This window comes from Rissa tridactyla, chromosome 10 (genome assembly GCF_028500815.1).
Source record: "Rissa tridactyla isolate bRisTri1 chromosome 10, bRisTri1.patW.cur.20221130, whole genome shotgun sequence".
Taxonomy (NCBI): domain Eukaryota; kingdom Metazoa; phylum Chordata; class Aves; order Charadriiformes; family Laridae; genus Rissa; species Rissa tridactyla.
In genome coordinates, this window is record NC_071475.1 from 18,517,204 (window position 1) to 18,543,976 (window position 26,773).

The window sequence follows — 26,773 nt, forward strand, 5'->3', positions numbered from 1 at the left end:
TTTTCTAAGCCACTACCTCTTCTAGTCTTTATGCATATAGTATAAGAAAAAAACCCACCCAGTGAAGGTCATAAACCACAGAAGAACCGATAAAACCCGGAGGGACCGGAGGGAGGGAAGCCCATCTCTCCTTGTTTTGAGCACGCTCCAGGAAATGGCTCCTTAACCCCAACAGCTTTAAAGCCAACTCCGACCCTGTCTGTAAGCAGCTAAGTCAGGAAGGAATCTGAATAACTCGCTCAAGAGCTGGTAACTTGAAGTTTAAACGCGCTTCAGGATACACGGGCACACTGGCAGACGTCACGCTGACATCAGATAGTGTTTCAGCAGTTTTATAACCATTTATTAGAGTTTACTTCCAAAGTATGTCTCTTCAGTCCAACTCAAGGAACAGGAGAGCCCCACACAGCGAGGGGACTCCCAGCACATGCTCTCAGACAGCACACGCACAACTCCACCAGTCCCATCAACTTGAAAAGCAAGTCATTCCCCTCCCCGGCCCCAGTTTCAAGGATTTTCTTATGAAAACGGGAGATAAACAAGCAGTACCAGATCTGACTTGGGGGTTGAAGTGAGCCAATGTCACTTCTGCCCTTATCAATTCTCCTACATTGATGTCGGACCTTTCCTTTCTCAGCAGCCTTCAAGCCCTCAGGGGGATCACCCTGTCTTCCACCACAAAGACACCCAGCACAGCAAAGGTTTCTGAGAAGACACACGGGAATGCTGCTGGGCAGAGTCATCCAAGTCCTGGCAATCTCTGCACCCCCCGGCACGCTGCCCACCCCACGCTGACTTCTCCCTCTGAAGGGACGAACAGCAACAACCCTATTTCAGGAAGAAGCTTCTACAAGTAGCATCTCTTCTGCAGCAAAGGAATCCGAGAAACCTTTGGCATCTGCCCAGAGAACGTGAGGACTTGGCAAAACAAGTCACACTCTACACGACTACAAGGAGAAAAAAAAAACCCAAACACACAAAAAACCAAAATATGCTGGCATTTGTTACATTTATTTGTATTTTTCATTGCAACCGATACAACATACCCAGAAATTCCTTGGGACTGCGGAGATGTCTCCACAGGCACTCCAAGAATATTGGCTAAAATCTTTTAAGCTGAGCATCTGTTGTTGATTCAAAGAAAATTAAATGGAGCGTGAAACGGAGCATCGATTACGCAGGAATCCAGAGGTACTGGAAATGAGTCCACAAGCAGCAAGAACTAGAGAGCTAGAACACGAAACTAAAAGGAAACAAGGTGGTGAAGACAAGGCAGAAGATTCAGCTTATTAAGTCAATGAGAGGTACGAGATGAAAGCAGCATCTTAGCAACTGAGACGGCCCCAAGAGGGAATATCGATACGCCATCAACAAAGTTGAAAGCAAGAAATCTTTCAGCGTAAATGCGAAGGGGAAAAGGCTGTAGAAGCAACGCACGCTGAAGAAAGAAACCTCCACCTGGGACAAACCCTCGCAGTAACACCCCAGGGGTTATGAGACAAACAGAATACCCGGGTGCAAGACCAGATGAACTGAGGCTTCGGAAGGGACTAATATCTTCATTAATGGTAAATGGATCCCTACTCACAGGAATCACGTTAGATTAGACTACAGCAGCCGGGACTGGCCCCGCTTCCAGACTAGCTGCGGGCATGGAGAGCGAGAAGTCATGCAACAAGAGCGGTGCTGCTTCTTAGAAAGACAACCGAGGGTTTAGCCTTATTTTTGGGACCAAAAGGTGTCCCTGCAACTGCTCAGCAGTGCCATAAGCACACCTGGACAAAGGCACCGCCCTGGGAACAGCACTACCACTGTCGCACACCAGCGGGAACACGGTCTGGAGCCCAGGAAACGAGGAGCGGGAATAAAACCAACACACGCCTTTTAAAAATACTATTTCTACCAAGGTTCCTCCTCTCCTCATTGTACTAACCCCTGCTTTGTACAGTTTTTTTCCTATAGAACTGAGCCTCCCCCCAAAACAAAGCGTTACAGGCTTCTGAGCAGGACAGAGACTGCCATCTGAGTTTTACTTTGATTAGCCACAGGCAATCTTCACGTTAGTTTTACTTTGATTAGCTACAGGCGATCTTCACAGCAGAACGGGAAGGTTTCGCAGGAAGGCGGCCCCAAGGGCACAGGAGCCATGAAGACAGCCGAAGCAGATGCAGTTCATAAGGGCCCTGCAGAGCTGAACAACCAGCACAGGCCTAAAGAGAGGAATAAACAGCACAATATACACAATCCAGCGCTCTCATCAGCCAGCTTTCCCTCCCCGAGCTGCGCCACGAACTGTCACTGCTGCCTCCCGCCCAGCATCAGGCTTTTCTTTTGCGGAGAAAATAACCCGGAGAGAATGATTAAGCAATCCTGCCGTAACAGGAGACCCCTTAGAGCGAAGAGCTGTATTTAAATATCCTCTTCACTCGGTTGGGCACATTGGCACAATGAGCCTTACGCTCAGCAAAGCAGCCCCAGGCAATGGGGCTGGCAGCAGCTGGCGTCCCTGTCCCTCCGTCCCTGGAGGGTCCTGGGTGCCGCTGCCGCGTCCCCCCCTCCAGGAGCAGGCCAGCCCAGCACCCCCCTCCGGCCAAGTCCCTTCCCCTTCCATCTTCACCCTCCGCGTCCTCCGACAGCCCAAGCCATTCTTTTCCAAGCAGCAAAACTCAGTTTTTCCACAGCAGACGCCTGTGCACGTTTTGGCTCCATCAAAAATGTAATGCGTTTAGTTTAAATTTGCCCAGCGTTTCCTGAGTCGTGGCCCACGGAGGTGACAGCACTGGGCACGGTGTCTCTACCCAACTACGGCCCAGTGTCCCTGCAACCTCTCAATTCTCATGTAAAAGCAACTGGACTCACTAATTAACATGCACAACCGGGTACAGCAGGCCCAGATCTCCTCTGTGGCATTTTTCATGGCAAAGCGCGTGCCAAAAGTCTGGGGAATTAAACATGGAAAAGTGACAAAACACTCCCATGTCGTGGTCACAACAGAGAGAGGAAAATAATCCATGTTCCCCCAGTCTCAGCCCGTCCTGGGACACTGGATTAACTAAATACCCAGTGGTACAGCGGGAGGCTCTCTGGCCAGCAGGTTATTTGTTATAGCAGACATTCACGATTGCTATAAACCTCTGAAAACTTCCATGTAATTTTAGAAGTGCAGATATGTAACACTTCCCTCCCCCCCCCCCAAATCCCTGTTTTGGAAAACGTACCACCTGAGAAGCCTAGCAGGTAAAAGCTTTCCACAACACACCACTCTTGCTTACACAAAAGAGTTGCAGGATTCGGTGATTTTCTGCCTTTCCCAGACTCGATGCCACCTAAAACAAAGCTGCTTCGATGGCACAGATGGATCCCGCTGCCTCGCTCGCCCACTGTAACATCACAGAGAAAGGAGCCCAGGCACGGCACCACACCTCAGACGAGCTGCATCTTCTTCAGCCTCAGAAAGGTTTTGCTGCAATTCAGTTTAGGATGTGTACGCCGCTGGTTTGAGATCCCACGCCTACTAGAGGGAGGAAAACTCTCCCGTTTCCATCCCTTTCAAGGCAAGCCACAACCCAGCTACAAAACCATCAGGCTAACGCTGCTTCCATGATCTGCAATGGCCAACACTGCTTACTGTAGCCTCGATAAAATCTGGGTACAAAACATAGGGAGCAGAGCTATACACGCTCCATCACCCACATCCGTACAAGAAGCAGGAAAAGAGGAAACCTAAAATCACTTCTGCCAGCAGGCAAACCCTAAAGCCCAGTTAATGTAGAACAGCTGTTAAGAGAAGTCGTATATTAAAAACATTTATACACATTCCTGTACTTTGAATAATTGCTGTGGAACTAACTGAAAACTTGCTGCCCTCTTCAAACAGCACATCATTAATTAGCACATCTAAAGCACTAGTGCTATGGATCAGCAGGATTAAGGTTTTACAGTAACTATGGATGGTTATTTTACGCTACTTAGCAGTCCAATCACTCCCAAGGGCACTGAAATAGATAATACTGGTGCCTAGAAAACAAACTTCAACTTTTTCTTAGCTCACACGGGATGTCATGTTTCATGGCTTTCATAAACACACTGCAACTAACATTATATGATTGCTGGCTGTTGCAATAACACTTAAGGCTGCAGGATCTTTAAACAACAGCAATTTACAAAACCAGCATTCCAGTGACAGCCGATCGATGTTTGATAACTCATCCACAATAAATTAACCAGTGCAGTACAGTTTTATTGTGATTTGGTAATTTTTTTTTTTTCAAATTATGAGCTGTACAAACATTTGGTTTGGGTTTTGAGTTGTTGGGTTTGGGTGGGGCTTTTTTATTTCAAAGTGATTGGAATGATTAGTTTTTCAATTTATTTTGAAGTAGTAGGATGAAAACAGCACCCCAAGTTCGATAGTTGACCAGCACACAGGATTCACTGATGAGCAGGGACTGTTACAAGAGCGTCCTCGGGAGGTCTGGAAATGTCTACATTCTGTATAATAATAAAAATACAGAGGAAATATTTATCATGCAGCAGTAAGAGCAACAAAAATACCAATCAGATTCCTTCACAAGTAAACGGCTGCGTTTATTTAAAAGCAGAGATTTTATTTTTTTTAACACCCCCCCACACCCCAAGAATGCAGCAGACAGAGCTGGTTTGTGTCCCAGAACTAGACAGCAGGAAAAAAATATTTACAGTAATCGCTGATCCCACGCTGATAATATTACCGAAAGCTCAAGTCATTCATTTTCAGGAGGAAGCCTTTTACAGGCCCAAGCAGAAATCCACTTAAACACGTGCTTCAGCACATACACGTCTATCCATTAAGCGACTCTGAGTGCTTTGTTGAACTATGCCATATACTTCTTTCCCAAGGGAAGACTTTAACATTTATTTGTCTTCTAGGCAATCTACTGCACCTGACCAAACAGAAAAATCTCTTCGCGGACGCCTTAACCATTCAAGACTGATCACACCAACCAGATCTCACTTCATTTTGCAGAGGCTGTAGAAAAACCATGACATTCAATGCAGCAAGTTATTCAAAACCAAAGAAAGCCAAAGCATCGGCGCAGCCAAACCCTGGCACTAGGAAGCACGGCTTTGAGCGCAGCCATGGCTCAGGACTCACGCCTGCCATGGTACCACCATGGTACCACCTACTGCAAGTCCCAAAGACTGTGCAGTTCGTATTCTCCCTTCTACCAAGAAAGCAGACTGTGATATACTGTTCCCAAGCGCCTTCCAAGATCTCGATCTAAGATTTGGACCGCTTTAGGCCAAATCATTGCCAATTCTTCAAACTTTGTGCTGATGGGCTTCACGAGTCTTACTCGGTTTACACTGTCGTAAGCAAACTCAGTTTTCAGTAATATTTCTCTCTCCCCTTCCCCCCAGAAAATCAAAAAGGAGATCTGGGTTTCTTGCCACGAGCACTCTCCCCATCTGTCACTTGCTAGGACAGAGGTGTAAAGTCAACGTTTTACCCCAGTGCTTATTTTCTGGCCCGAAGAGGGGACCCGAGCAACAGCTGTAGCAACTCCCCTGAATTATTTTCAGTAAAAAGACTACAGACTCCTTCATTTGAAAAGGTCAAGAACTTCAGCCACTACAATGCTGACAAACACAAGGCTTCAATCCACTTCAGACAAATCATCGTCACACAATGAAGTTTACACATCCTACAAACAAATACTCCAGTGCTTTGCCCGTGCTTCTGCAATGTGAAAATAGATGCTTTCAGCTGCAGCCAGAACGGCGTGAGTGCGCTGCTCTGAAACACAGGCTGCAAATTACTTGCGGGGGCACAGAACCGCACACTGGGCAATTCTTAATCAAAATCGTTTCATTGTTTAACGATGTTGTTATCTGTGATGCTGTGTTTAATTAAATGCTTTGACTTCAATAGACTATTTGAAAATTTAATTTTACAGAAGTAATTAACATTTTTGTAGGTGATGTAAATGAAAGCTTTTGAAATTTTCGTCGTGCTTCGAGCAGCATTTAAATGCAGACGGGATCAACGCAGTCCTTCATTCAGCCCTACTAAATGAACAGCGTGTCATCACCCATACCTCACTGGTCTGGCTTTCTTTAGGGGCTGAGGGAGAAGAGTGTTTGGTTTGTTTGGTTTTTTTTTAAATAAAAATGCCTCTGCTCCTTTTTTCCTTTTTTAAAATTCATTAACTCAATTTAATTCTGTTCTAAATAAACAGCTTTGTGTCTCTGTGCCCACTGCAATACAACTACCTGCATGACCCTCTACACGCACCGGAATACAACCGCCCAAGGCCAATGTCAGCATGGCCACATCAGGGCCAGACACGTTAAGAGTCACTTGGTGATTCAGGCAGAGCTTTCCCCCTCGAAATAAACATCTTCAGTTAGAGAAGTGGCATTTCCAACAGCAATTCCCTGGACGCTTTACCAAGTTGTAAATTCAGCACCAATATTTCAACAGCCAAACTGAAGGTGTTCATGTGATCTACATTATTTAACACGGATAACCTAACACCTGCTCTAAGACACCCTCATCTATTTTCACCGTGCTTCTCCAACACCTTTGTGAAAACGGAATGGATTTCCTAAACCTAACAAACTAAACTAAGGCACAAAAGTGGTAAAACAGAACAACAAAGGAGAAAGGGGAAGGGAGAGGAAATACGCAACACAACTATCTAATAGAAAAAGTCTTGGCTGTGAATGACCCAACGTCAGTATTTCAGAGCTCACAATACCCAAGTCATTAAAACAAAACTTCTTTGCAGACCCCTCCAGCATGAATCCTGCACAACTGCCACAGACGGGTACCCTCATATAAGCAAGGCATTTTGTGTCACCTGGAATACACACATACGAGCACATTTATCACTATATTCCTTTTTATCATAATCACTATTCTGAAAACCACCACAAACAGCCCTTTTTTCCTCACGTTATCAAACGGACTTTTAATTCACCAGTAGGCGTGGCTCATAACCTCAGCACGGAATCAGTGCCATACCTAGCAGCGTTAGCGTGAGGATCTGCAAGGGAACCAGAAATTTTTAATCATGACAGATTTTATGTAACTTTCACAATGCAGCAAAGGAAGAGCTTTGCGCCAGCAGCAGAATCAACCCAAGCTCACGTCAACGCTTAGGAGCACAGAGAACGGCGTGCCTGGCACAGGGACAGTACGAAGCTGCCGTGGTCTGACATCTTATCTCCCCTCACATTTTACAAATACACTCAATTTCCTTTTCCCCAGTTGTTCTGCTGTATCCTGAAATCTAGTCTTCCTCTCCAGCTTTGGCTTAAAACACAGGTGGCATCATCAATTCCTCTTTTTCACATACAGCAATGATCGCAGTGATAAAAAAGCTGATGATTTCATTATTTGCTCTCTCCAAAATAAGCATGGCATTCCTAACAACATACTTTTTGACTACACACTACTTCCGCTGAATGACAAACCCTGGAAGAACTTTATACAGTTTTTAGATTGATACCATATCTTCAAATTCTCATTCATTTTTTGAAGATAAACTACTCCAGCTAGAGCTTGTATGCAAGATAAATTTGCTCAATAAAAATGATTTCCTCCCTCCCCCCTACAGCAAACCAGTAGTAAAGCTTGATACGTACAATTCAGTATGCTCAGCTGAGTTATCAAACCACTTCTAACCACAATGGGAATCAGCTCAGCTGGTGCATTACGTCAAGTCCTCCGACTTGAAAAATATTCTTACCTCAGGTTTATCTCTGTGTGTGTTTACAGCTTCAACATTCAGGAATATGGATTCTACTTTACATCCTGTTGATAGAAAACACATTTTCAGAATTGGTCTGCTTTAAAAATGAAGTTGTAGTAAAGAGGAAATCTAATTTTGAGCTGGGGAAGGTTAATCCTTTCCCCCTTCTGACTTACACTAGGTTTCCCAAATTCTGAATAGCTAAAACTATTGAAATGAATCTATTCCACCAGAATGAACGTTCTTCTCAATCCCATCACCCATCTCCTAGTCTCACCTTAGCTTTATCAGTATTTTCTTTGAAACAAATTCCCATTTTTAAATATACATAAACAACAACATTCAGTCAGAAAGTTCTTATTTGCATCTTTTTGCTTTTTTAAACATCCTGGACTTCTTAGAATCTCATTGTAATACAAAATATAAATGCTGCTCTCATTTTTTAAAACATAAAAATGATTATGAGAAGGTACACCGCATAGTTGCTGGCAACCCCGTTCCTCTACACACGCAAAACAGAGTTTTAACCCCCAGCTAAATGGAGCTTTAAAATTGACTTCTAAAAAGGAAATTCCCCTTTTCACTCAAAAATGAAAAACTCCAGGGAAACAAGGAAAAAATGAACAGTCAGAGGAGACAAATACTACTCAGGTAGTATAACCTGACCCACTTAGAGAATTGTAATTACTCAATACACTGTGGCCACACCATTTTAAGCAATATCTGCCTGTCAAACACCTTCTTATCTCACATGAACATGACTTTTATAAGCTACCTACTATCTCGCACAACATTCGTCAATAGTCAAATTCCTCTGACATACCACAGAGTCCACCTTTTATCACAAACAGGTTTCAGAATTTTCTGCTATTTCCTGAAGTCGTAACACAGTCCATAGAATTACTACATGACAGAGAAAGGACATTTTAGCCTTTTCTTAGAACACCACTGCACTTTAAAAAAAAAAATCATATAAATTAGTAAGGCAAATATTTGCCTTCCCTTAGGAAAGCCTGTTCTGAGAAACCCCATTTGTCATGAACACTGAGCAAACACTGCAGGAGGGCTAGCACTCAAGAGAAATAGTCAACAAAAAAACCCCCAGATTTTAAGGGGGAAAAGCACAGATCTCCCACTGGAAGAGTGCCCTCGTCATCCTGTTCACAGATCCCTCGCGAGCCCTGACACCAAGCAAAAGAAAGCTCTGATCCCCGATGCTGGCTGTGACTAAGGACTGGTTACACAGCAGACACGATTCCACTGGGAACTCTCAGTCCTTACCACTAGCTGAGTTCAAGACCTGAAAAAAACCCCATCATGTGGAAAGCTTTAAATATAAACTAAAGGGACACGAGTTATCCACAGTAATTAGAATGTGCATATTCCCAAACTCATTTTAATTACCGATGTGCAAGTTCATACCTACAGCAGGATGCAGTTTCTCCTTCCTGCTTGCTCCCACACAGACCACCGCTATATGTGGATTGTTGGGAAAAAGTCTAATTTATCCTAATCTTACTGTCAGGCTGTAACAGATGTTCCCCTACTAAAGATCAGATGTGCAGGGTGGGAACAATGCTAGCTTCAAATGCCAGGAAGAGCAAACCCCTAAGGGAGGTGTTACCCCAGAACAGGATTAACTGGAAGATATTAAACACACCACGTTTGATCCTGCATCCTGCCTCGCTGGAGCCAAGTGATGATATCAACCTGAAATAATGCTATAGAACATCAGTGTATAAATAGTTTACACGGCCCTTGTATTTTCAGATGGCCAAATTCTAAAAAGTAGGTCGACTGAAGTGTGCTAATCAGACATACGTATCAAGCACTTTAAAAAAGAACCATGGCATTTCTTTCATTGAAGTCAGAAGGACAAGGACAGTATTTCGTACTACTTCTTTTCCTTCCTCATTTAGGGGGTTAGTAAACATTACATTCAGGCTCTCTTAAGATTTTTGAACAGTCCCTCAACTTCCCAGTAGAAAACCGCCGAAAACAAAAACCTCTCTGTGGAAACAGGCTGAGACAGGCCAGGCAAGATAATCCAGTTTCCAAAAATTGACCCTTTAAAAAAACCCAACGTTTTAGCTGCTCTAACTCTCCATTTTCCAAACTCCAACCTGTCATGCCAGGCTAGGAACACCAGATGTCACCAAAGCATAGACGGTTATTACTTACTGTAATACACTGCAATTAAACTACAAAAATCCCTTCAGGCAGATTTCCCAGTGTAACAGCTCGTTACATTGCCTCAACTTTATTTGAAACTTGGACAAAAAACAAAGTAAAGGTCTAGACTGCTATTTTTCAAAGCTGATAATCAAAGACAGCTTTGCATTTCTGATTAATAACTCAACTAGCATTTTTTTGGCAACTCATTTCCTGGTAAGCTGTACAGATAGTTCCCTCTGTCTATATCTCCTGAAGTGTGATATCAGGAGGCATAATTAAGCCATCGCTTAAAGAAAATTAACAGCAAGCACGCACTAAGATGAGGTTGAAACACACACAAAACTTAATTAGCAATTAGCCTAAAACCTAAGAAGTACATGTTGCAACCCATACCCCACACTCTACAAGCTGGCGGCAAATCTCATTTAAAGCCCCTGAGCACTGGTAACAGCTGCTGACAACCAAGGTGGTAGCGTGAAGGTCCGTGAACAAACGCTTCAGGAAAAGAGAGCAAAGTTATTTAAGGGTAAGGGGAACGCACTTTGTAAGACCATAAACCTACATAAATGTAAACCTGCCCGTCTTCTAAAAAGCAATACCATCAAATACATCAATGAAAACTGCTGTCTTACTGTACCATGACGGGTTTGCCAGAAGAATTAGTGAAATAGCATATGAACTAAGTACAAAAGAAAATTGTCCACTAGCGGTTACAGCCACTGGTAGTTCCAGGCCTTCACTAACACATATGGTATTTTCTGGCACAAGGCAAAGCAAATGCAAACCAAAGGACTCATTGATTCTAACATAGAAAAATAAATTAAAAATGTGTTTTAACTGAAATGTTTCATAAATTTTATGGATAACATTGACAAAAGTAACAGTATAGTTACTTCTAAATTATATATACTTAATACTACTTACCATAAGCCACTGGGGTTAGCTTTAAGACAGTATGCAGCGGGCACTTCAGGTAAGGCAGTTGTTCTAAGAAATCGAACAAAAGATTACATATGACACACAGATTTCAGAAACGCTTAACTCTTCTATTACGTTACAGACCAACCACTTAAAAGTCTCTTGTTATCTCACAGCGTATCTGTTTTCTTCCCCAGCACTGCTATTCAAACAGCTGCAGAAAAAACCCAAACTTTACAGCCTTTCAGGTGAGAAAGAGCTCAGTAAAAAATCACCTACGAAGTAACAAGTGTAGGTCAAATACAAAAAAATTACACTTGTGAACTTGCCTTAGCACAACCACCCTCAGACGATACAGGAAATTGTTGGAATCTGCTGTTTAGAACTTTCATCAGTAAATTTTCAAAAAATAGTCCATTTGTAACGTATCAAAGAAAACTCACCTGCAGGCTTGTCAAGAAAATACGCGAGCAAACAGCGCATGACAGCTTGGTGACATATGACAAGCACATTTTCCTGCCTTTCAAGTTCCATAATTACTGGCTCCAGTCTCTGAACAAGATCTTCATAGGACTGGGTGGGGGAGTAGAAGAAATACACAGCACATTAAAAAGGGAAAACTCTTTGAACAGTATGTGTATATAAAGTGGATCTTACTTTCACATTAGTCATCTTCTAAGTTTTATATTACTGCACAGACAAATACTGTAGTAATAATTTTCCTTAAATTAAGAACAGAGCCCGGGTCTTCCAGACTATCAAAGAGCGTACATATAACATGCTATATCACCCTCATGGAAAAGATTTCATAAGTTAGTCACTATGATCAAGAACTCCCACAAAATGCCTAGAATTTAATTCATGGCATCTGCAAATGCACAGGTTAAGTCTTGCACATTATTTTCCATAGCTCATCTTCAAAAGCATCTCTCTTCCACGCAAAAATTTGGGAAGCCCTGCCTACAGTCAGCAAACAAACAGTTCACAGAGCCTGACTTATTCAGGCTGCCCTTTGAAAACAAAGGACGGGCTTGATGAACCGGCCTGGTGATGGCGGCCACCATCCCACCAGAAGTCACAAAGCAGAGAGGCCAGATTTCTCTTGCACCCTTGTCCTGCACAGCATACGCACAGCGAATCCGCTGCTGCAGGTAGCCAGCAGGATCTCTGCATGTTACGTTAATTTTCACACGGACAGTAAAAGACAATACTTCCAGAACATGTCATGCATTGCACAGGTGGAGAACACAGCACATCACCCGGCAGGGCAGGGCACCACCACGGCAGAAAGCCTCCACCCTGGTCCCTGGTCCCAGCAGGGGTTGCCCAGTTGGCAAGTGGCACTGCTGATTCAGACCTTGGCAAGAGAAAGCCAGGGAGGCTGTGCAAAGCCCTCTTTGGAAATGTTTGTCGCCGTCCTCTAGGATGGCATCAGTTTGAAAAACAAACGCTCCTTGTTCAAATGGATTAGGAGAACTTTGCAGCTTAATGACTGCCTCATTAGCGAGACAGGGGTCAGAGCCGCCAGTGCACTGCTCTTATCGGAAGCTGCACTTGGCACAGCGATTACTCCTGACTGCTGAGAAGAAGACCTCAGAGCTCGCTCCCTCCTGACACAAACAGCCGAGCAGCTGGTCTAATTACCCCTCGCCCCGCTGCCCCAATCCTCAGCCTGCAGCACCCTCGGCCAGGCCGGGTGACCATCTGGTAATTGCTGCGCTGTAATGGGTTTGCTTTAGAAAAGCTGTCAGCACGTTATTTTCCCAAAGGCAAGGAGTTTATTAAAGTGAGACCAGCGTGGCTACAGATTTCCCTAGCATTTCAGCCAGAACCGCATGCAAAACAGCCATTATCGACAGCAAGGATGAATAGAAAAAGGCAATCTTGGCAGTATGTTTGCATATGCAACGGTTTGAAGCCTTGCAGTCATTCTTCCTGCTTTATCACTGCAGGACCAGCACAGAAACGAAGTCCACAAGATCAAAGCTCTCAATTGTCTTTCCAAACCTATTGTTTTATTTTTCAAGCCCTGAATCAAATTAAATGGTCTGGGCTCAATTCTTGCAAGCTCCTATATGCTTTTCCTTGGAGAAAGGAACAACCTTTTTATTATTTTTTTTTCCCGTTCTAAAGCCAGCATGCAGGTATTCAAGAAGACACAGAAGCCCTTTACCTTAAGAGAGAAAAAATAGCATACCTCTCCTTTAGGGTATCTGTATCTGTACTTGTCTTGGTCTCTCAGTGCAAATTCCAGTGGATAATTTTCCTGTATTTCTTCATATGTCATTTCTTCACACACTCCCTATGGGTAATAAAAATAATGAAAAAGCATGTCTTTCCAGCAGTGCAAGAAGCAGATATCACTCTTAAATAAAACCATATATATATATAAAACCGTTACAAATTGTATTTTGTTACTCTGGCATTCCAAGACAAAACTGACACACAACAAACAGGACACTCCGCTGCACTCAGATGTGGGCAGAAGGAATCATTAAGTCCCTATACAAGTGAAGTGACATGTAAGGGCAAGTAAGGTCACTGAGCAAGGTCACATTTTACCTATCGCATCTGCTTATATATCTTTGCAGTTGCAAAGTGTCAACTAGGAATGCTTTTTTTTTTTTTTTTTTCTTTCCAACTCCCACCTACAAAAATTTCATAGCACCATGGCTTCTACAGGGGAACGTTTTACTAGGGAAGACAAATCAAGACTAAATTAATTATGGTAACTTTTAATAAAATGTTTAGCCTTGTTAACAGACATTTTTTCCAGCCTCTGGAACCAGCTTAAATGACTTTCCATCCCATAAAAGGCACATCATTACAAAATTAAGTCCTTCCTTCATCCCCAGTAAACAAAGCAACTTATTAGATATTTAGAAAAGAAGAACTTACTGCATCTATCTCATTCAAAACCTTCCACTGCTCGTAAGGCACTCCCAAGGCTTCAGCAGTCTGGATTGTCCTTTTCATCTGGCTAGTCCAAACTTTCAGGTCTTTGATATTCTGCTCATTAATAAACTGTGCCAAGCTTTTGGCAAACTGAAAGAAAAACCATGAGACACCGGGTGAGGGCCCAGAGCCAACACGCTGGGTTCAGTTTGGAACACACAGGCTCCAGCCTCTGTAAACTCATTATAACTTTTCCAAAAGGCTCTGTCGAAGTTTTTGCTAAGAAATACAACACATTCCATTAAACCGAGAGGGACAGGGAAGGGAAGTAAGGGAGTACAAAGAGGAGGCAAGTTTTCTGCAGTTCCCATCTTTACCTCCAGGATTTTTCCTTTCAGCTTTAACTTGTGAACCTTCCCAATTACCCAATAAGTCAGGATTTTACAAAAAATACAGTTAAAAAATAAAGCCTTCCTGACAACTGCTTTGTGCTGCAGGATAAAGAGGAATTTCAACCCACGGAATGACAGACAGATAAAAGAACGTACCAAATCACAACACACGAAGTGTGTCCGTCCAGCTTCCACTACCCACATAAGCAACTAAAAAAATCCTTCTTAAACATGTTAAGAGGAAAAGGGCGTAGAGGAAGAAAGCTGCAATTACACAGCACAAACTGCAGACATGCACAGATATACACAAACCCAGTCACACTTGTTCAGGAGGTACCTACTTCTTTCCCCCTGACAGACAGTCCAGGATCTCCTCCTATTCTCCCTTTCAGATTGAGTTCACTTTCTCCATGTCGACAGAGGTAGATTGACCGAGGAGTTACATGAATATTCATGAGGTAGTAGACAATCCGGCTCTGGATGTGATCCATTACTCTGTTCACAAGGTAACTCCTTCCAACATCCATAATTTTAATATAAGAAAGATCCCTTTCACGAGCAAGCAAACAAAAAAAAAAGTAAGATTCCACGTAGTTTCTATTAGCACATACCACAATCTTCCCATCCTCTCTCGTTATAAAACAAAGGGGCAACAAGCCAAAGCAATAAACAAACCCTCAACTTCCCATGGAATATGCCTAAATCCTAGGAAACAATGCAACACTCCAAATGTACAGGACAAACTCTTCATTTCACAGGTAAGCTGCTCACATCACCTCTTTTCTGTTCCTTTTACTTGCACTTTGTCTCTCAAATCTACATCCTACTCTCGGAAAAATACAGCCCTCCCACTGAAAGGAAAATTCAGTGGAGTCATTCAACTGCAGTAGCTTAAAAGTATCCAGGTATTTTACGACACTGGATGTTTTTCTCCAGATTACAAGCACCTCTCCCACAGAAAGTATTTGATTGCACTAAGGGGCCAAAAGGCACAGCCACTATTTACCCATCTCAGTTAACCCTTCCAGGAAACCTACAGCATCAGAAGGACCAGGGACTAGCCCAAAGCAAGACATTTTCTCAGGCACTCTATCAACAACTGTTTATTAACAGTAGCGTAATTTACCCCACCACTACCTTCTCTTAGCATCAGACAGGTTATAGTTTCAATTTTCACTGCTTATTCTTCCTCATCTGAGCTATAATTTCAGAGTAGCATCTAGTTTAAAGGAGGGAAAAAGTCCAATAAGCTGAAAATAACCACTCTAGGTTTCTGGCGATGCATTTAAGACATCACACCACAAGAAACCAAAACAATCTAAAATAAAACCCAATGAAGGTGACAAGAAGCAAGCATCATCACCTCATCTCTGATAGTGTTCTTTGGAGTTAATCATTACTATTTCCCCCAGGCATAACCATTAGGTCCATCAGAGAAATTACACGCATGAACTGATTTGATTGAGCCAGCTTCACACTGCTTACACTCAATTACGTTAAAATGCAGCTCGGCCTTCTCTGTAACAGTGGTCCCAAAACAAACCAGGAGCACCTGGTCTGACTGCAGTTCAAAATCCCACACCGAAATCCCAGAACGTAGCAAGAGAAACAGGGCTCCTCCTCGCACGGTTCAGCCCTACCTTCCTTTCAAGTGTTGAAAGTGAATGAAAAACAGATGAATGCTTTGGCATGAGAGCAAATCATCTAGCTTTGAAAGTTTCTCAGAGCCCACATCTGCAGGATAATTTGCAAGCACAAATAAATAAACTTAGAAGTCACATTTTTAAGACTGACGTGTTCAAAATGCATCTTAGCCATGTCAACAAATGAAGTTATGCTTAGAAATCACTCAGGTCTCCTCTACATACTAAAAAACCAAATAACCAACTGCTACAGCAAGTCTGGAATAATTTCTAAATGCTGGTTCTAACCCAGAAGAATCATACCATTCTCCAAGAGGGGAAATAAAAAAGGATATTGTCCTGAAGTAGACTCATTAGCCAATTTTCCTCACTCAAGCAAGTTTCCAGGCTACACTCCCACAGTCAACTCTCTCTAATTTGCAAAAGGAAAAAGAGCTCAAACCATTAAAAAAACATGACTAGAAATCCCTAATCCCAAATACGGGATGCTCCATCCCCTGAGAAAAAAAATCTTAAAATAACCTTGCGATCACAGTATTATCTCATCACTTACTTGTCAAGAGTTTCATCTAACGTCTCGTATGAGTTCTTGTAGCACTCTATTCTTTTCATAAAGTCTTCTGTTGCTTCATCATTACTACAATCAACATAGTCAGGACTACCCAGTTTCACTTGCTGTTTAAAATAAATACAGGAGAGTAGAACAAAAGTTTCTTTAGCTTTTTAACGGAAGTTTAAAGAAATAGGGAGGGGGAGAAAACAACACAAAAACGTATGTTCTGGAAGTGAATTAAAATACATGTAGAGCAAAAAGAGCTATTCTTCATAGAATTAAACTTGAGTTAGTATACACATGGACAGGAAAATAAATGAAAAGTGTTCCATTAATGGGAGCTAATTTTTTTTTGCTATTGGAAGTTCTTATCACGTACTTCTGAAAATATTAAGCTACTTCAAACCTTTTGACTTAAAGCAGTTAAAGTAAACTTTCCTATACTCACCACGATGTTTGCAGCAATGACCTCTGGATCTACACATACTGACTCAACAAAAAAAGTCTTCAGTCCAAATGGGAAGTCACATGTACAGAAGGAAGGAAGAAAGAAGATGCATTAAAACACCTCTGGAGACTAATACGTAAGAGCAGCATGCGGCCACTTCCACACTAACCCCTTTTTAACAGAGCCATGCCTTCAGCTTCCCTCCATTTACTCAGGAGGTTTCTCTCATCAGAAACTGTTGCCTTAGTGCTCCCTGAAGCACCATGCTGTACTACTTTCCCCAACAATGCTTGTAAGTAGAAAAATCTTGTAGCAAGAAAAACTTAGGATGGAAGAGGAAGAAATAAATGGGGAGGATGCGAGTTCAGCCATGCAAACAGTAACCAATGTTTCTGAGATAATAATTTAGAAGCCTTTCAACCAATAGAGCAGCTTCACTTAAAAAGGAGGTTTGTGTTTTGCTGTCTCAAAGGTTTGTAGAGACCCAAGTTTAGAGGAAATGGAAGATTACTGGAGAACACATAAATGCAAACCAGTCTTGGACCGAAGACAAAAAGCCACAGAAAGTTTTTGATTTGTACAGAACTAACACAGAATTCCCAACGTGTTTCTGCAGCAAAAATCTGAACTGCCCCGAGAGCAATATTTTAAGTAGTTCTTGCTGACAGAAGCCATGGCATAAAAGAGATTAGCTCCAACAGTGCAAACGTTAAAGATGAGAAAAATGAGGATGGGTTGACTTAATCACAAACAATGCTTGAGAACACAAAATGCTCTATTGACTCATCATCTAGAAAGCATGTGGCTTATGCTAGTGCACTTAACTTGGAGTACAGCTCAGGGCAAAAACTATCACTGCCCTACTTGTTCAGGCATTAGCGGAGAAATCCTTTGCTTCTGACTCACCTTATATCCATTTTCTTCACCAAATTTGTAAATAGTTTCTCTGCGTTCTCGAGTTGTGTTTGTAGCATCAAAGACCTAGGAATAATTACAAAGAAAGAGAGAGAGGGGAATTAAACAAGCAACATAGTCTGTGAAAAGCACTGTGTTAATAACAACAAAAATACAGGTTCCAAGTCCCTCAATGTGAAGGAAAGCAATGAAAACACTTCCCCTTCCCTCTATCCCGCTACCCCAACATGCTCAACAGAAAAACAAAAGACATTCCTACTTTACACACATGATTTTCTAAATAATAAAAAAGAGTAATATTTCGAAAGCACTACTAGCAGAACACTGTATTTGGAAGAAGCAACCAGAATTTAAGCCTAACACATAATACAGCACAGAATCCTCCTCCTGGCCCATATCAGCATTAAATACTAATGCACAGTGAACTTATACTACACACAAAAAAATGCTGCAATCAACACACTATTCAAAATGCAAGTCTACAACTTTTAAAGAGCAGAAGATCTGCAAGACTTGTAAATCCTGCCCGTGAATAATAAGGAAATATGCAGACATTTTCCTAAGGACTTACGTTCAGCTCTGAACACGAGCGTTTTACCAAAGTATGAAGTTTGCCAAAGTATAAATTTTACCTCATGTCCCCAGCAGAACTTACAACTATAGTTAATGATTTTCCCTTATTAGATAATGGAAACACCACTGAGTTGTGTCAGTAGCCTTAAGAAAAACAACATTATGCACAAAATATTATTAATATGAATACGCAACCTCAATCGTTGAACAGCTGATGTTTTGCATACCAGTATTAAATACGCAGCAATTTACTTTGAGTTTTTCCTGCTCTCTTCAGAGATTTCTCATGTCAGTAACACAACTGCCAAGCAATACCCCAGGATGCTTTTTGTTCAGTAAGTCTTTACCTTTCACTTGAAACACAAGTGCAACAAAAACCAACAGATGTGTTTAACAGTACATTATATGTGGAGAGAAGGGGGACATTTTTCTTAGTGTTACCCTCCCCTCAGTTAACCCCTCACATCACAGAAGTGATTGCTCAATATGGCATCATCACCCTGAACTTAAGTGCTCCTTTCACTGCAGCAACAAAGTCAGATCTAACATACAACTCCCAAATAAAAAAAAATTCTGACATACTGAAGAGATACTGGAATTACTCTGGCTGTGTATTACACCCAGCAGACACACACTATTTTGTAGGGAAGCATCTCAAGAACATGCCTTCAACAAGAAACTTACAGCCACGTGCCCATTTTCTTCACTGAGGTACTGTCGGACGTCATTCAGCGCTGCTAAGGCACACTGTCTTAAAAATCAAAGAGAGTAAAACTCAACTGCTAGTTAAAGGCATTTTATTAATGCACTTGTACATTGTGATCAAAGTGCCCTGCAAACGTTAGATAATCTCTCTCAAAACCACATATTTTTTAATCACACCCCACCACCACCCCCAGAGAACATGGGAAAAACCAACAGAGGTCAGCCAAGCCATACTGAGGAAATGTGGTCATGGCCTTCTGCCTGAAAAAAAGACCGGTCCGGTGCTCCCCTGTGCAACTGATACAACTGTACATTACCATAGAATAGCCTTCAACTCTGCTGACCAGGATAAACTTTCACTGATCTAAAGTAACAGCACTGAATCATCCCTGCAACTGTATTCTTTTCCCCATTATCTGTTCATAGATAGTTCCTTCTCATATCAAAAATAAATCTTATATCTTCTATCAAAAATAAATATCAACTGAAGGCTTTTATCTTGTGGCCCTAAGTTAAAGTGGATAGACAACTACTTTTCAGTAATCTGCTTCTCTTTTGAACTATTGTGTAAAAATTGCTTATGTCAAAAAAATCTGTTACAACAGAGAGCAAAACAAAGTTAGCACCAAGCATTAGGGACCGAAATGAAAATAATATCCCACTGTAGTCACCAATTAATACTGAGACCCTTGAGGATGCAAACACCAATAAAACCTCACCTCTTCATACTTTACACTTGTATTAAATCTGGACAAGAATAAATTCATTTACAACTTTCCTACTTCCCCATCATTAATATTACCTTCAAAGTCCATTACGATTTCTAACACATAAATAATATTGGAGGGAGACATTAACAATGAATACAATTTACTCTTTAGTAGCACAAAGCCCCGTTTATTTCCAATAAGCACAGTCTTTTTGCAGCATCAACATAAACCCCTGTCCACTTCAACAGCCTTTCTATGCATTTTTATTTTGACTTCCAGACTGAAACGCATAACTATCCACTCACATTTACCATATTCTGCATGCACAGCTTTATCTTAAAAGAAAAATGAAGGTTTTTCAATCCTGACAGTGTTTCCACATTAGCATGGTTAATAGACGTCAGGAACTGAGGTTCAACAGTCAAGTCTTCACTAAATAAATATAAATACTCTTTACTCATTGCTAACTAGGCAGATTAGCTCACACAGCCCATTTCATGTTTTATTCCCCACCATTTAGTCTAAGAGGTGACACAGAGGAACGTTAAAAGGTTTGTCTCTACCTCTAAGGAAGAGGTAGGAGCTTTGCAAGGCTAACGTAGCTCATATCTACTCTTTGGTCCCAAAAGATTAGGAGGTTCTTACGCAAGTTTTTCTCCTTTGACATTAGCAATACTCAACTGCTGCTGAAGGGGAAAGAGAAGAGAAAGAGGAGAAGCAGAGGGACAGCCACAAAAGAAGTCCAGACTGTAGGAAAGTCCAGACATTTTTGATGTTTTGAGCCGAAGCAACTAAGAACAAAATACTCCCTATTTTCAGCAGCCTAAACAAATCGCATCTCCATTCCTCTAAAATTTCTGTTCCTTCTCATTTCATACTGCACACTCTTAAATGTTTTCCTCAACATACTAAAAAAAAGACAACGAATGGTGAAGAAAATCAAAAGACCTTCCCATTTCATCTCCTGTAAGAAAGAGGCAGCTCCTTCTTGCTCCGATCTTCTCTTCATCTACCCTTTCTTCTCAGGGTCTTTCCTCTACATTAAAGCACCGCCTCTTCCCAAGCAAGAGGGGAGTCTCAAGCGCCTCATCTGGGCACGGATGTTCACACTGGTGCTCATCCTGCTTTGTACAGCGTTAGCAAAACATGGCAATTTTCAAGACACTGCACTGATTGACTGCTTGAAGCACCGGCATAGTGGCCAAAAAGACAGTTTCAGGGACAGAATAATAGTGTTTCATTCCCACTCATTTGAACGGGTAATGACAAACACGTTCAAAGTACTCCAGGTGAAAAATTCCAGTACGCAAACCAAAAAGAAAAACAGTTATGGGTTTTTTTTTTCTCCTTTATGATCCACAAAAAAGCTCTAAAATGGCATTTTAGGAATTAGACAGCAGAAAGAGTCACGTCTATTAGCTCACACCTTGCAAAAAGGTAAGAAAAATAATAACTACTTGTTAAAACTGCTTTGAGTGAAAATATCCTGGAACATCTGCAAGAATAACAGCAGTCACAGCCTACTGAAAGGTGAAAAGGAATCAAGTATTTATTTTCTCTGTATTTTTGATGCTTGAGATGAAGCAATTAAGAAAAAAATACCCCAGATTTTAAGCAGCCTAAAGAAATCACTTCCACCTTCTTGAGAATTTCTTTTCCTTGTCATTTCATACTGCAGTCCCTCAAGGGTCTTCTTGAGCGTACAACAATGCAACTTAAAGCAGTGTCTAAGAGCAAATTACACATGGTACCATTTTAATACAATTATCATTGTGTAGCCAAACACATTCAAAACTTACTTCCTGATTTTCAAGCCTTCTTCATTGTCAGGCAGGAAGAATTCAAAAGATTTATACTTTTTCACCAAATCTCGACGATACTGACCAACATTAAATTCTGCCAAGAAGAAACCAGTATTAGTGGGAACTAACGATATTCATGTTAAAAAAGGATAAAAGTTATGACACCAAAAGTTAAGAAACCAAACTACCTGCAAGGATCAAATAATTTAGCACGTACAAAGTCAACATATCATACTACTTCTTGTGGTTTTTGGGGGTTGCTTGTTTTTAAATACAAAGGCAACAACAAATCAGGGAAACGGCAAAAGAACATTTGGGCTGTAAGGAGCTTCAGTGGAGTCACTTGGGCATACTGCTGTGCCTCTGGCTGCCAGTTTGCCTGAACAACAAAAAGGAACTCTTCTCCTCCTTCGCAGGGGTGACTGGAAGTCTATTTCAGTAGTCTACAAAGGACAACTTCTTCTGTGTATACGTGCAGTAAAACAGCATTCTGATAGCACCTCCCAAAACCTTCTGCTCTTAAGTGAGGAAGAGTTCTAAACATACCAACCAACCTTGCTTTTGATAAACAAAACAAAGTTGTGGAACATTTCTTCATAACGCTGCTCAAATACTTCTGTTCCTTAAGGATCAGCACACACTATTTCACAACCCCCTGTTCCATTTATTTAAAAAATGCTTGAGTTTTAAAATAAATAAATAAATAAATCAAATCAGCATTAACGACCGAACATAATCTTACTGTGCTCTCTTAACAGTGGTCGAAGAAAAATACTCCTTATCTGGGCAAAGGTCCAGGTCTATGGCTGTACACGTGTCACAATATCGGATATGGAATTAGGGCGAGGCAGTTCTGTTTTGCCACACAGCAATGACACTGTATCCTAATTAACTTCATTTGACTGCTCTGAAAATAGGTCTCTGAAGTGCAATTAATGTTTAACTTATTTCTGACCTATCCGTTTTCTCTGCTGAACTGCAACGCATTTTTCTTAACGTTAGATCAAACTGAAATATTCTGTTTGGGAAGCTGCCAAGGTGTAACTACTTGCCAGACTTTGTTTCTGGAAAGAAGAAAAGAAGCAACAGACACAACTGCAGAGCCGTAATTAAGAAAAGAGACATAGGATAAGAGAGCTCAACCATCAACTGCTGTATATAGATTGCTGTTGGGACTAGGGAGAGAGGATAAAGAAGTAAATATTGTTTATCCCCCCAAAAGTCAAGTTTTGTATGAATTCAGCAATGTTGATGTCATTTTTTTGTGGTCAACTGCATGACACGGATTGTAGTACAATCCAGGTTATTGTGCGACAGGTTTAATGAGCACTGGCCACACTGGCTACATGAAAAGGTGGTTCTTTGTAAGACAAACAGAACACGCAAGAAGTTCAGATGGTCATTGTTTTCAGGCAATAGCCCTTTAAAAATCAAAAATAATTAATTTCATAAGGAAGAATAGTTCCTGCAAGAGGGTCATGCACAGCAAAGGAAAAAGCGCTATCTACTGAGATGATCTTTAGCTCTTATTATTAGCATCCGCCCCTGTGGAAGAGTTTCACAAAGCTAACTGGTATCACAACTACCACGCAGCCAGAACTATTCAAAAAAGCTTCCCAAAGTTTAGTATCTAAAAACCACATTGCAACACAATTCTATTCAGGCATCTAATTGACCTCATTTCCTTCAAAAAGCCTAGACAAAAGTCTTTTGTACTTTTAACCGTTTCACATTCTAAACGACAGAGGATTTTGGAAGGAATAAAAGAAAACACAGAACTGATGGCTGGCGTGATTCAACTAAAATCAATCCTGGGCTATTTACCTCCACCTTCTGCTCTTGAACCCTCCAGCTGGCTTAATGTACATGAAAAGGTGGCATTTATCTCTTCTCTGGTTTACATAACCTCTTAATTTTAACCATCTGTCTCAGAGAATAAGAACACTTACTATACTAAGCAGACACTAATTTTAAGACATTAAGAGCCAAAGGGTAACAGCTACTCGGGGCTACTCGATACTTACACGTACCAATTCAGTCCCAATCAACTGAAATCGTTAGGTAATGTGTCATCTATTCCCTCAGTCAGTGAGGTATTTTAAGTTGATTTCAGCTTCAGTAAAATTGCATCACTGATGACACAAACAACAGGAAGGGTCTGTGGTTTCCAAGAAAATCCCAAGTCACGCTTTCTAACAAAGACAAACCATAACCAGCAACCTAGGATGGAAGCTCATATAGCAACTTTATGTTGTATATGAGAAACTACATAAAACTAGGCAGTGATATTGTAACTATTTTTATTGAGCGCAGGCACATATATTTTCTGATGTACTGCTCACAGTAGCCGAAGAAACTTTTCCTGTAACTGAAGCAGACTGCCCCTACTTGTTTAACTGGATTTGGGATACATTCAACCAAGCATGAGCCAGATGTGGACAGTATCTTGTTTGTTATCCAGTGCTTTCTGCTTTTCTAAGTTCACATAGTAAAACACTCAACACAATGACATACATACATACCTATATACATGTATATTATACATTTTATTAGCTTGCATATAAGCTAGTGTATTTAGACTATTACTCCAACGTAACGGATAAAACTGAAGTCCCTAGATATCTGATACTGCTCATCAGGAGGGTGATCCTGTGTGAGAACAGCCAATTTAAATCCTGAAAACTCTGCTACTCAAACAATATAACATATCCTCTATAACATCTCATCTAAAAAAAAAATTTTAGACAAGTTAAGAAAACACCAACTCCAAAAGCTATACCCTAGAATCCAAGGGCAGTTTAAACATAGGCCAGAACTCTTCATCTTGACTTCTTAGAGCTACTAGGAAATACATCTCTGAAAATCCAGCCAAAAGTCTAGCCTTTAGTATGATCTAACATGTTTAATGTTACTTAAATGATTAACTACTTATAACTATAAAGCTACCATTACTGCACCCAACACGGAATCACAGAACTCCAAACCGGCCTTTCTCTTCTACAGAGCCAGAGTAGATGGCAGGGTGAGACTGCTGCTCAGAACTTCAAATGGACTTAGATCTTCTTTGCTTGTTGAGCTGGGGCCCACAAGATACCACACGAGCTCAGGAATGAGGTATGTCAACCAGGTCCTTGGGATAACCGATCTGAGCCATCAATTCCCCCTCAAAACACACACGTAAAGTCCTTCAGAGAATGATAACAAGTGGCTGCTTCAGTTCCTTGGACTCTCAATATTCAAAGAGCTGCAACTCATTCCACAAATGCAGTTAAACAAAGAATTACACAGAGAATTACACACTGGACAAAGTTCGCAGAGAAAAGAAAATGGAGAAGTCAGAACTTTAACCCAGAAGTGCTGATTGCTCATTTGCTCGAAAACAAGATTCCCTTTCACCCACATAAAGAACGGGGAAAAAAAAAAAGAAAAAAAAAAAAAGAAGAGGGAAAAAAGCTGAAGAACCAAATTGTTAAGGGAACAAGAGCAAAAAGCTGATGTAGGCACCTGGCAGAACAAGGAGGTAAATGAACAATCACCAGAATTTGATTAATTACCATCTCAAAGGAAGAGAGAGCCTGCGTATGCTATTGCTTAAAAATAGGTTGACAAAGTAGAAAGATTTTAAATAGTCAAACTGGGCAACAAGATCACTGGGAATTAGGTTTATAGAACACTTAACATCTGCACTACGCTTCTGATGTAAACAAAGGTAAATCCATCACCTTTTGTAGGCACTCCAATCCAATTTAAATAGCGTGTCAGCTTCTTCGAGATGTAGGTTTTTCCTCTTGCTGGGAGACCCACCATGACAATCAGAGTAGGGCAATTGGTCATACATACTGAAATAGAAAAACAGAAAACTAGGATTTACCATTAATGTTCCCACAAAGCAAAGGCTTATATTGCGGGGGAAAATTACAACCCGTGTGCTCTCCGAGGAAGTGACCATTCAAGCAGCTCGTGCACCGTGTCTCACTATTTCAGGGCTTTTTTTCAGGAGCACAGTGGACCTAACCAGGTTTCTTATGCTGTGTTGAATTTTGGAAGGGCAAGTCAGTGACAGTGCAACACTGGACACGCAAGTTGTACACAGGCAAAAGACAAGAAACTTACATATCTCTATATGTGTTTTAAAACATAAAAAAACAACAACAAAAGAAAGGACACTGACATCTTACATCCCTATGTACCTCAGTTCAGTGCTTGCATTGAAAGGAAATAGCAAGGTGTACACAATTTTTCGATAATTTTAAAATCTTTAAGACAAGACCTCAACACTTCTCAACCTTTTCTTGGTTTAGAGCGAAACAAGCATGACAGATGCCACTTTATATGTTATAGGATGACACGGTACTCACTATTTATTATTTCTCCTTTAAATATTATTAACACAAAAATCTGTCTTGAAACAGAGTTCATTTTGACTGTTCTTTGATGGTTACTAGGAATAGAGAGCAAGTACTCCATGCAACCAAGTACAATAATCTGATATACAGATATACGTACAGAAATACTGTTAATCAAAGGCAGAGTGCTTAATTAAAAAAACCCAACACTGCAGGGAGTTAAAGGAGTTATATGTATAAAATGAAAACTTTGAGGCATTTCCTTTCAAATGACAAGTTTTTGAACATTTTAATGGCACAAAACTACGGATACCTTGCATGAATCTATCACAGCTACAAGGAACTGCCTAAAAAGAAAGAAGATATTAAAGTGGCGCAAAGATATCAACGTCTCCCTCCACCCCTTATTTCAAAAAAAATTAATTTCTATACAATCCACATGTGCTTCAATTTCCTCAGTGTCTTGATAGAGGAGTCAATTCACTCCAAAAGACTAAATCTCAGTGTTACACCGTAAGGCATAACTAAACTGTTGTACAAAGCACTGATTGTCCGAGATTCCCACCCTTCAGATTGACAAAGTCGCATCCCACGAAGTTACTTGCGTGAATCTGGCACAGCTACTCCGCATAGCAAACCCATCGAAAAAGAACAAACAGATTAGCAAAGACAGATGCACTTTCTTAAAATGTGCATTGAAAAGAAAAAACCCAAAACCCAAACCCATTAAAAAAATACACCCCTTCTCCTGAGAGAGAGCAGGCAAAACCGTACCTAACCTCAAACCCATGAAACAGTCTACTGCTCCATGTAATTAAAGTTACAGGGAACTGAACACAAATCAAAACAGATCCATCCAAACATGTTCTTGTCTCCAGAAGGACACTGACAAAAGCCCTCAGAGTAAGCTCCTCTGTGCAGAAGCCTAGAAACAAGAAGGATAATGTTTTCTCATCCCTCTT

The 26,773-nt window shown here is 41.1% G+C and overlaps 1 protein-coding gene across 3 annotated transcripts in view; it reads right to left on the reverse strand.

Moving 5' to 3' along the window:
- Positions 1 to 26,773, reverse strand: part of LOC128915648 (6-phosphofructo-2-kinase/fructose-2,6-bisphosphatase 4) — a 53,794-nt gene that overhangs the window by 3,970 nt on the left and 23,051 nt on the right. For 2 of the 3 annotated variants that reach the window (XM_054216320.1, XM_054216318.1), the window contains exons 2-13: positions 25,188 to 25,304; positions 21,463 to 21,559; positions 18,933 to 18,999; positions 17,667 to 17,741; positions 16,761 to 16,817; positions 16,313 to 16,434; positions 14,458 to 14,665; positions 13,728 to 13,874; positions 13,027 to 13,131; positions 11,273 to 11,402; positions 10,836 to 10,898; positions 7,734 to 7,798 (exon numbers count right to left, since the gene is read on the reverse strand). In XM_054216320.1, coding sequence (XP_054072295.1) covers positions 7,734 to 7,798; positions 10,836 to 10,898; positions 11,273 to 11,402; positions 13,027 to 13,131; positions 13,728 to 13,874; positions 14,458 to 14,665; positions 16,313 to 16,434; positions 16,761 to 16,817; positions 17,667 to 17,741; positions 18,933 to 18,999; positions 21,463 to 21,559; positions 25,188 to 25,304 — 1,253 coding nt within the window. Of the gene's footprint in view, positions 1 to 3,285; positions 4,492 to 7,733; positions 7,799 to 10,835; positions 10,899 to 11,272; positions 11,403 to 13,026; positions 13,132 to 13,727; positions 13,875 to 14,457; positions 14,666 to 16,312; positions 16,435 to 16,760; positions 16,818 to 17,666; positions 17,742 to 18,932; positions 19,000 to 21,462; positions 21,560 to 25,187; positions 25,305 to 26,773 lie in introns of those variants that run through there. The other variant, XM_054216321.1, reaches the window with a different exon arrangement.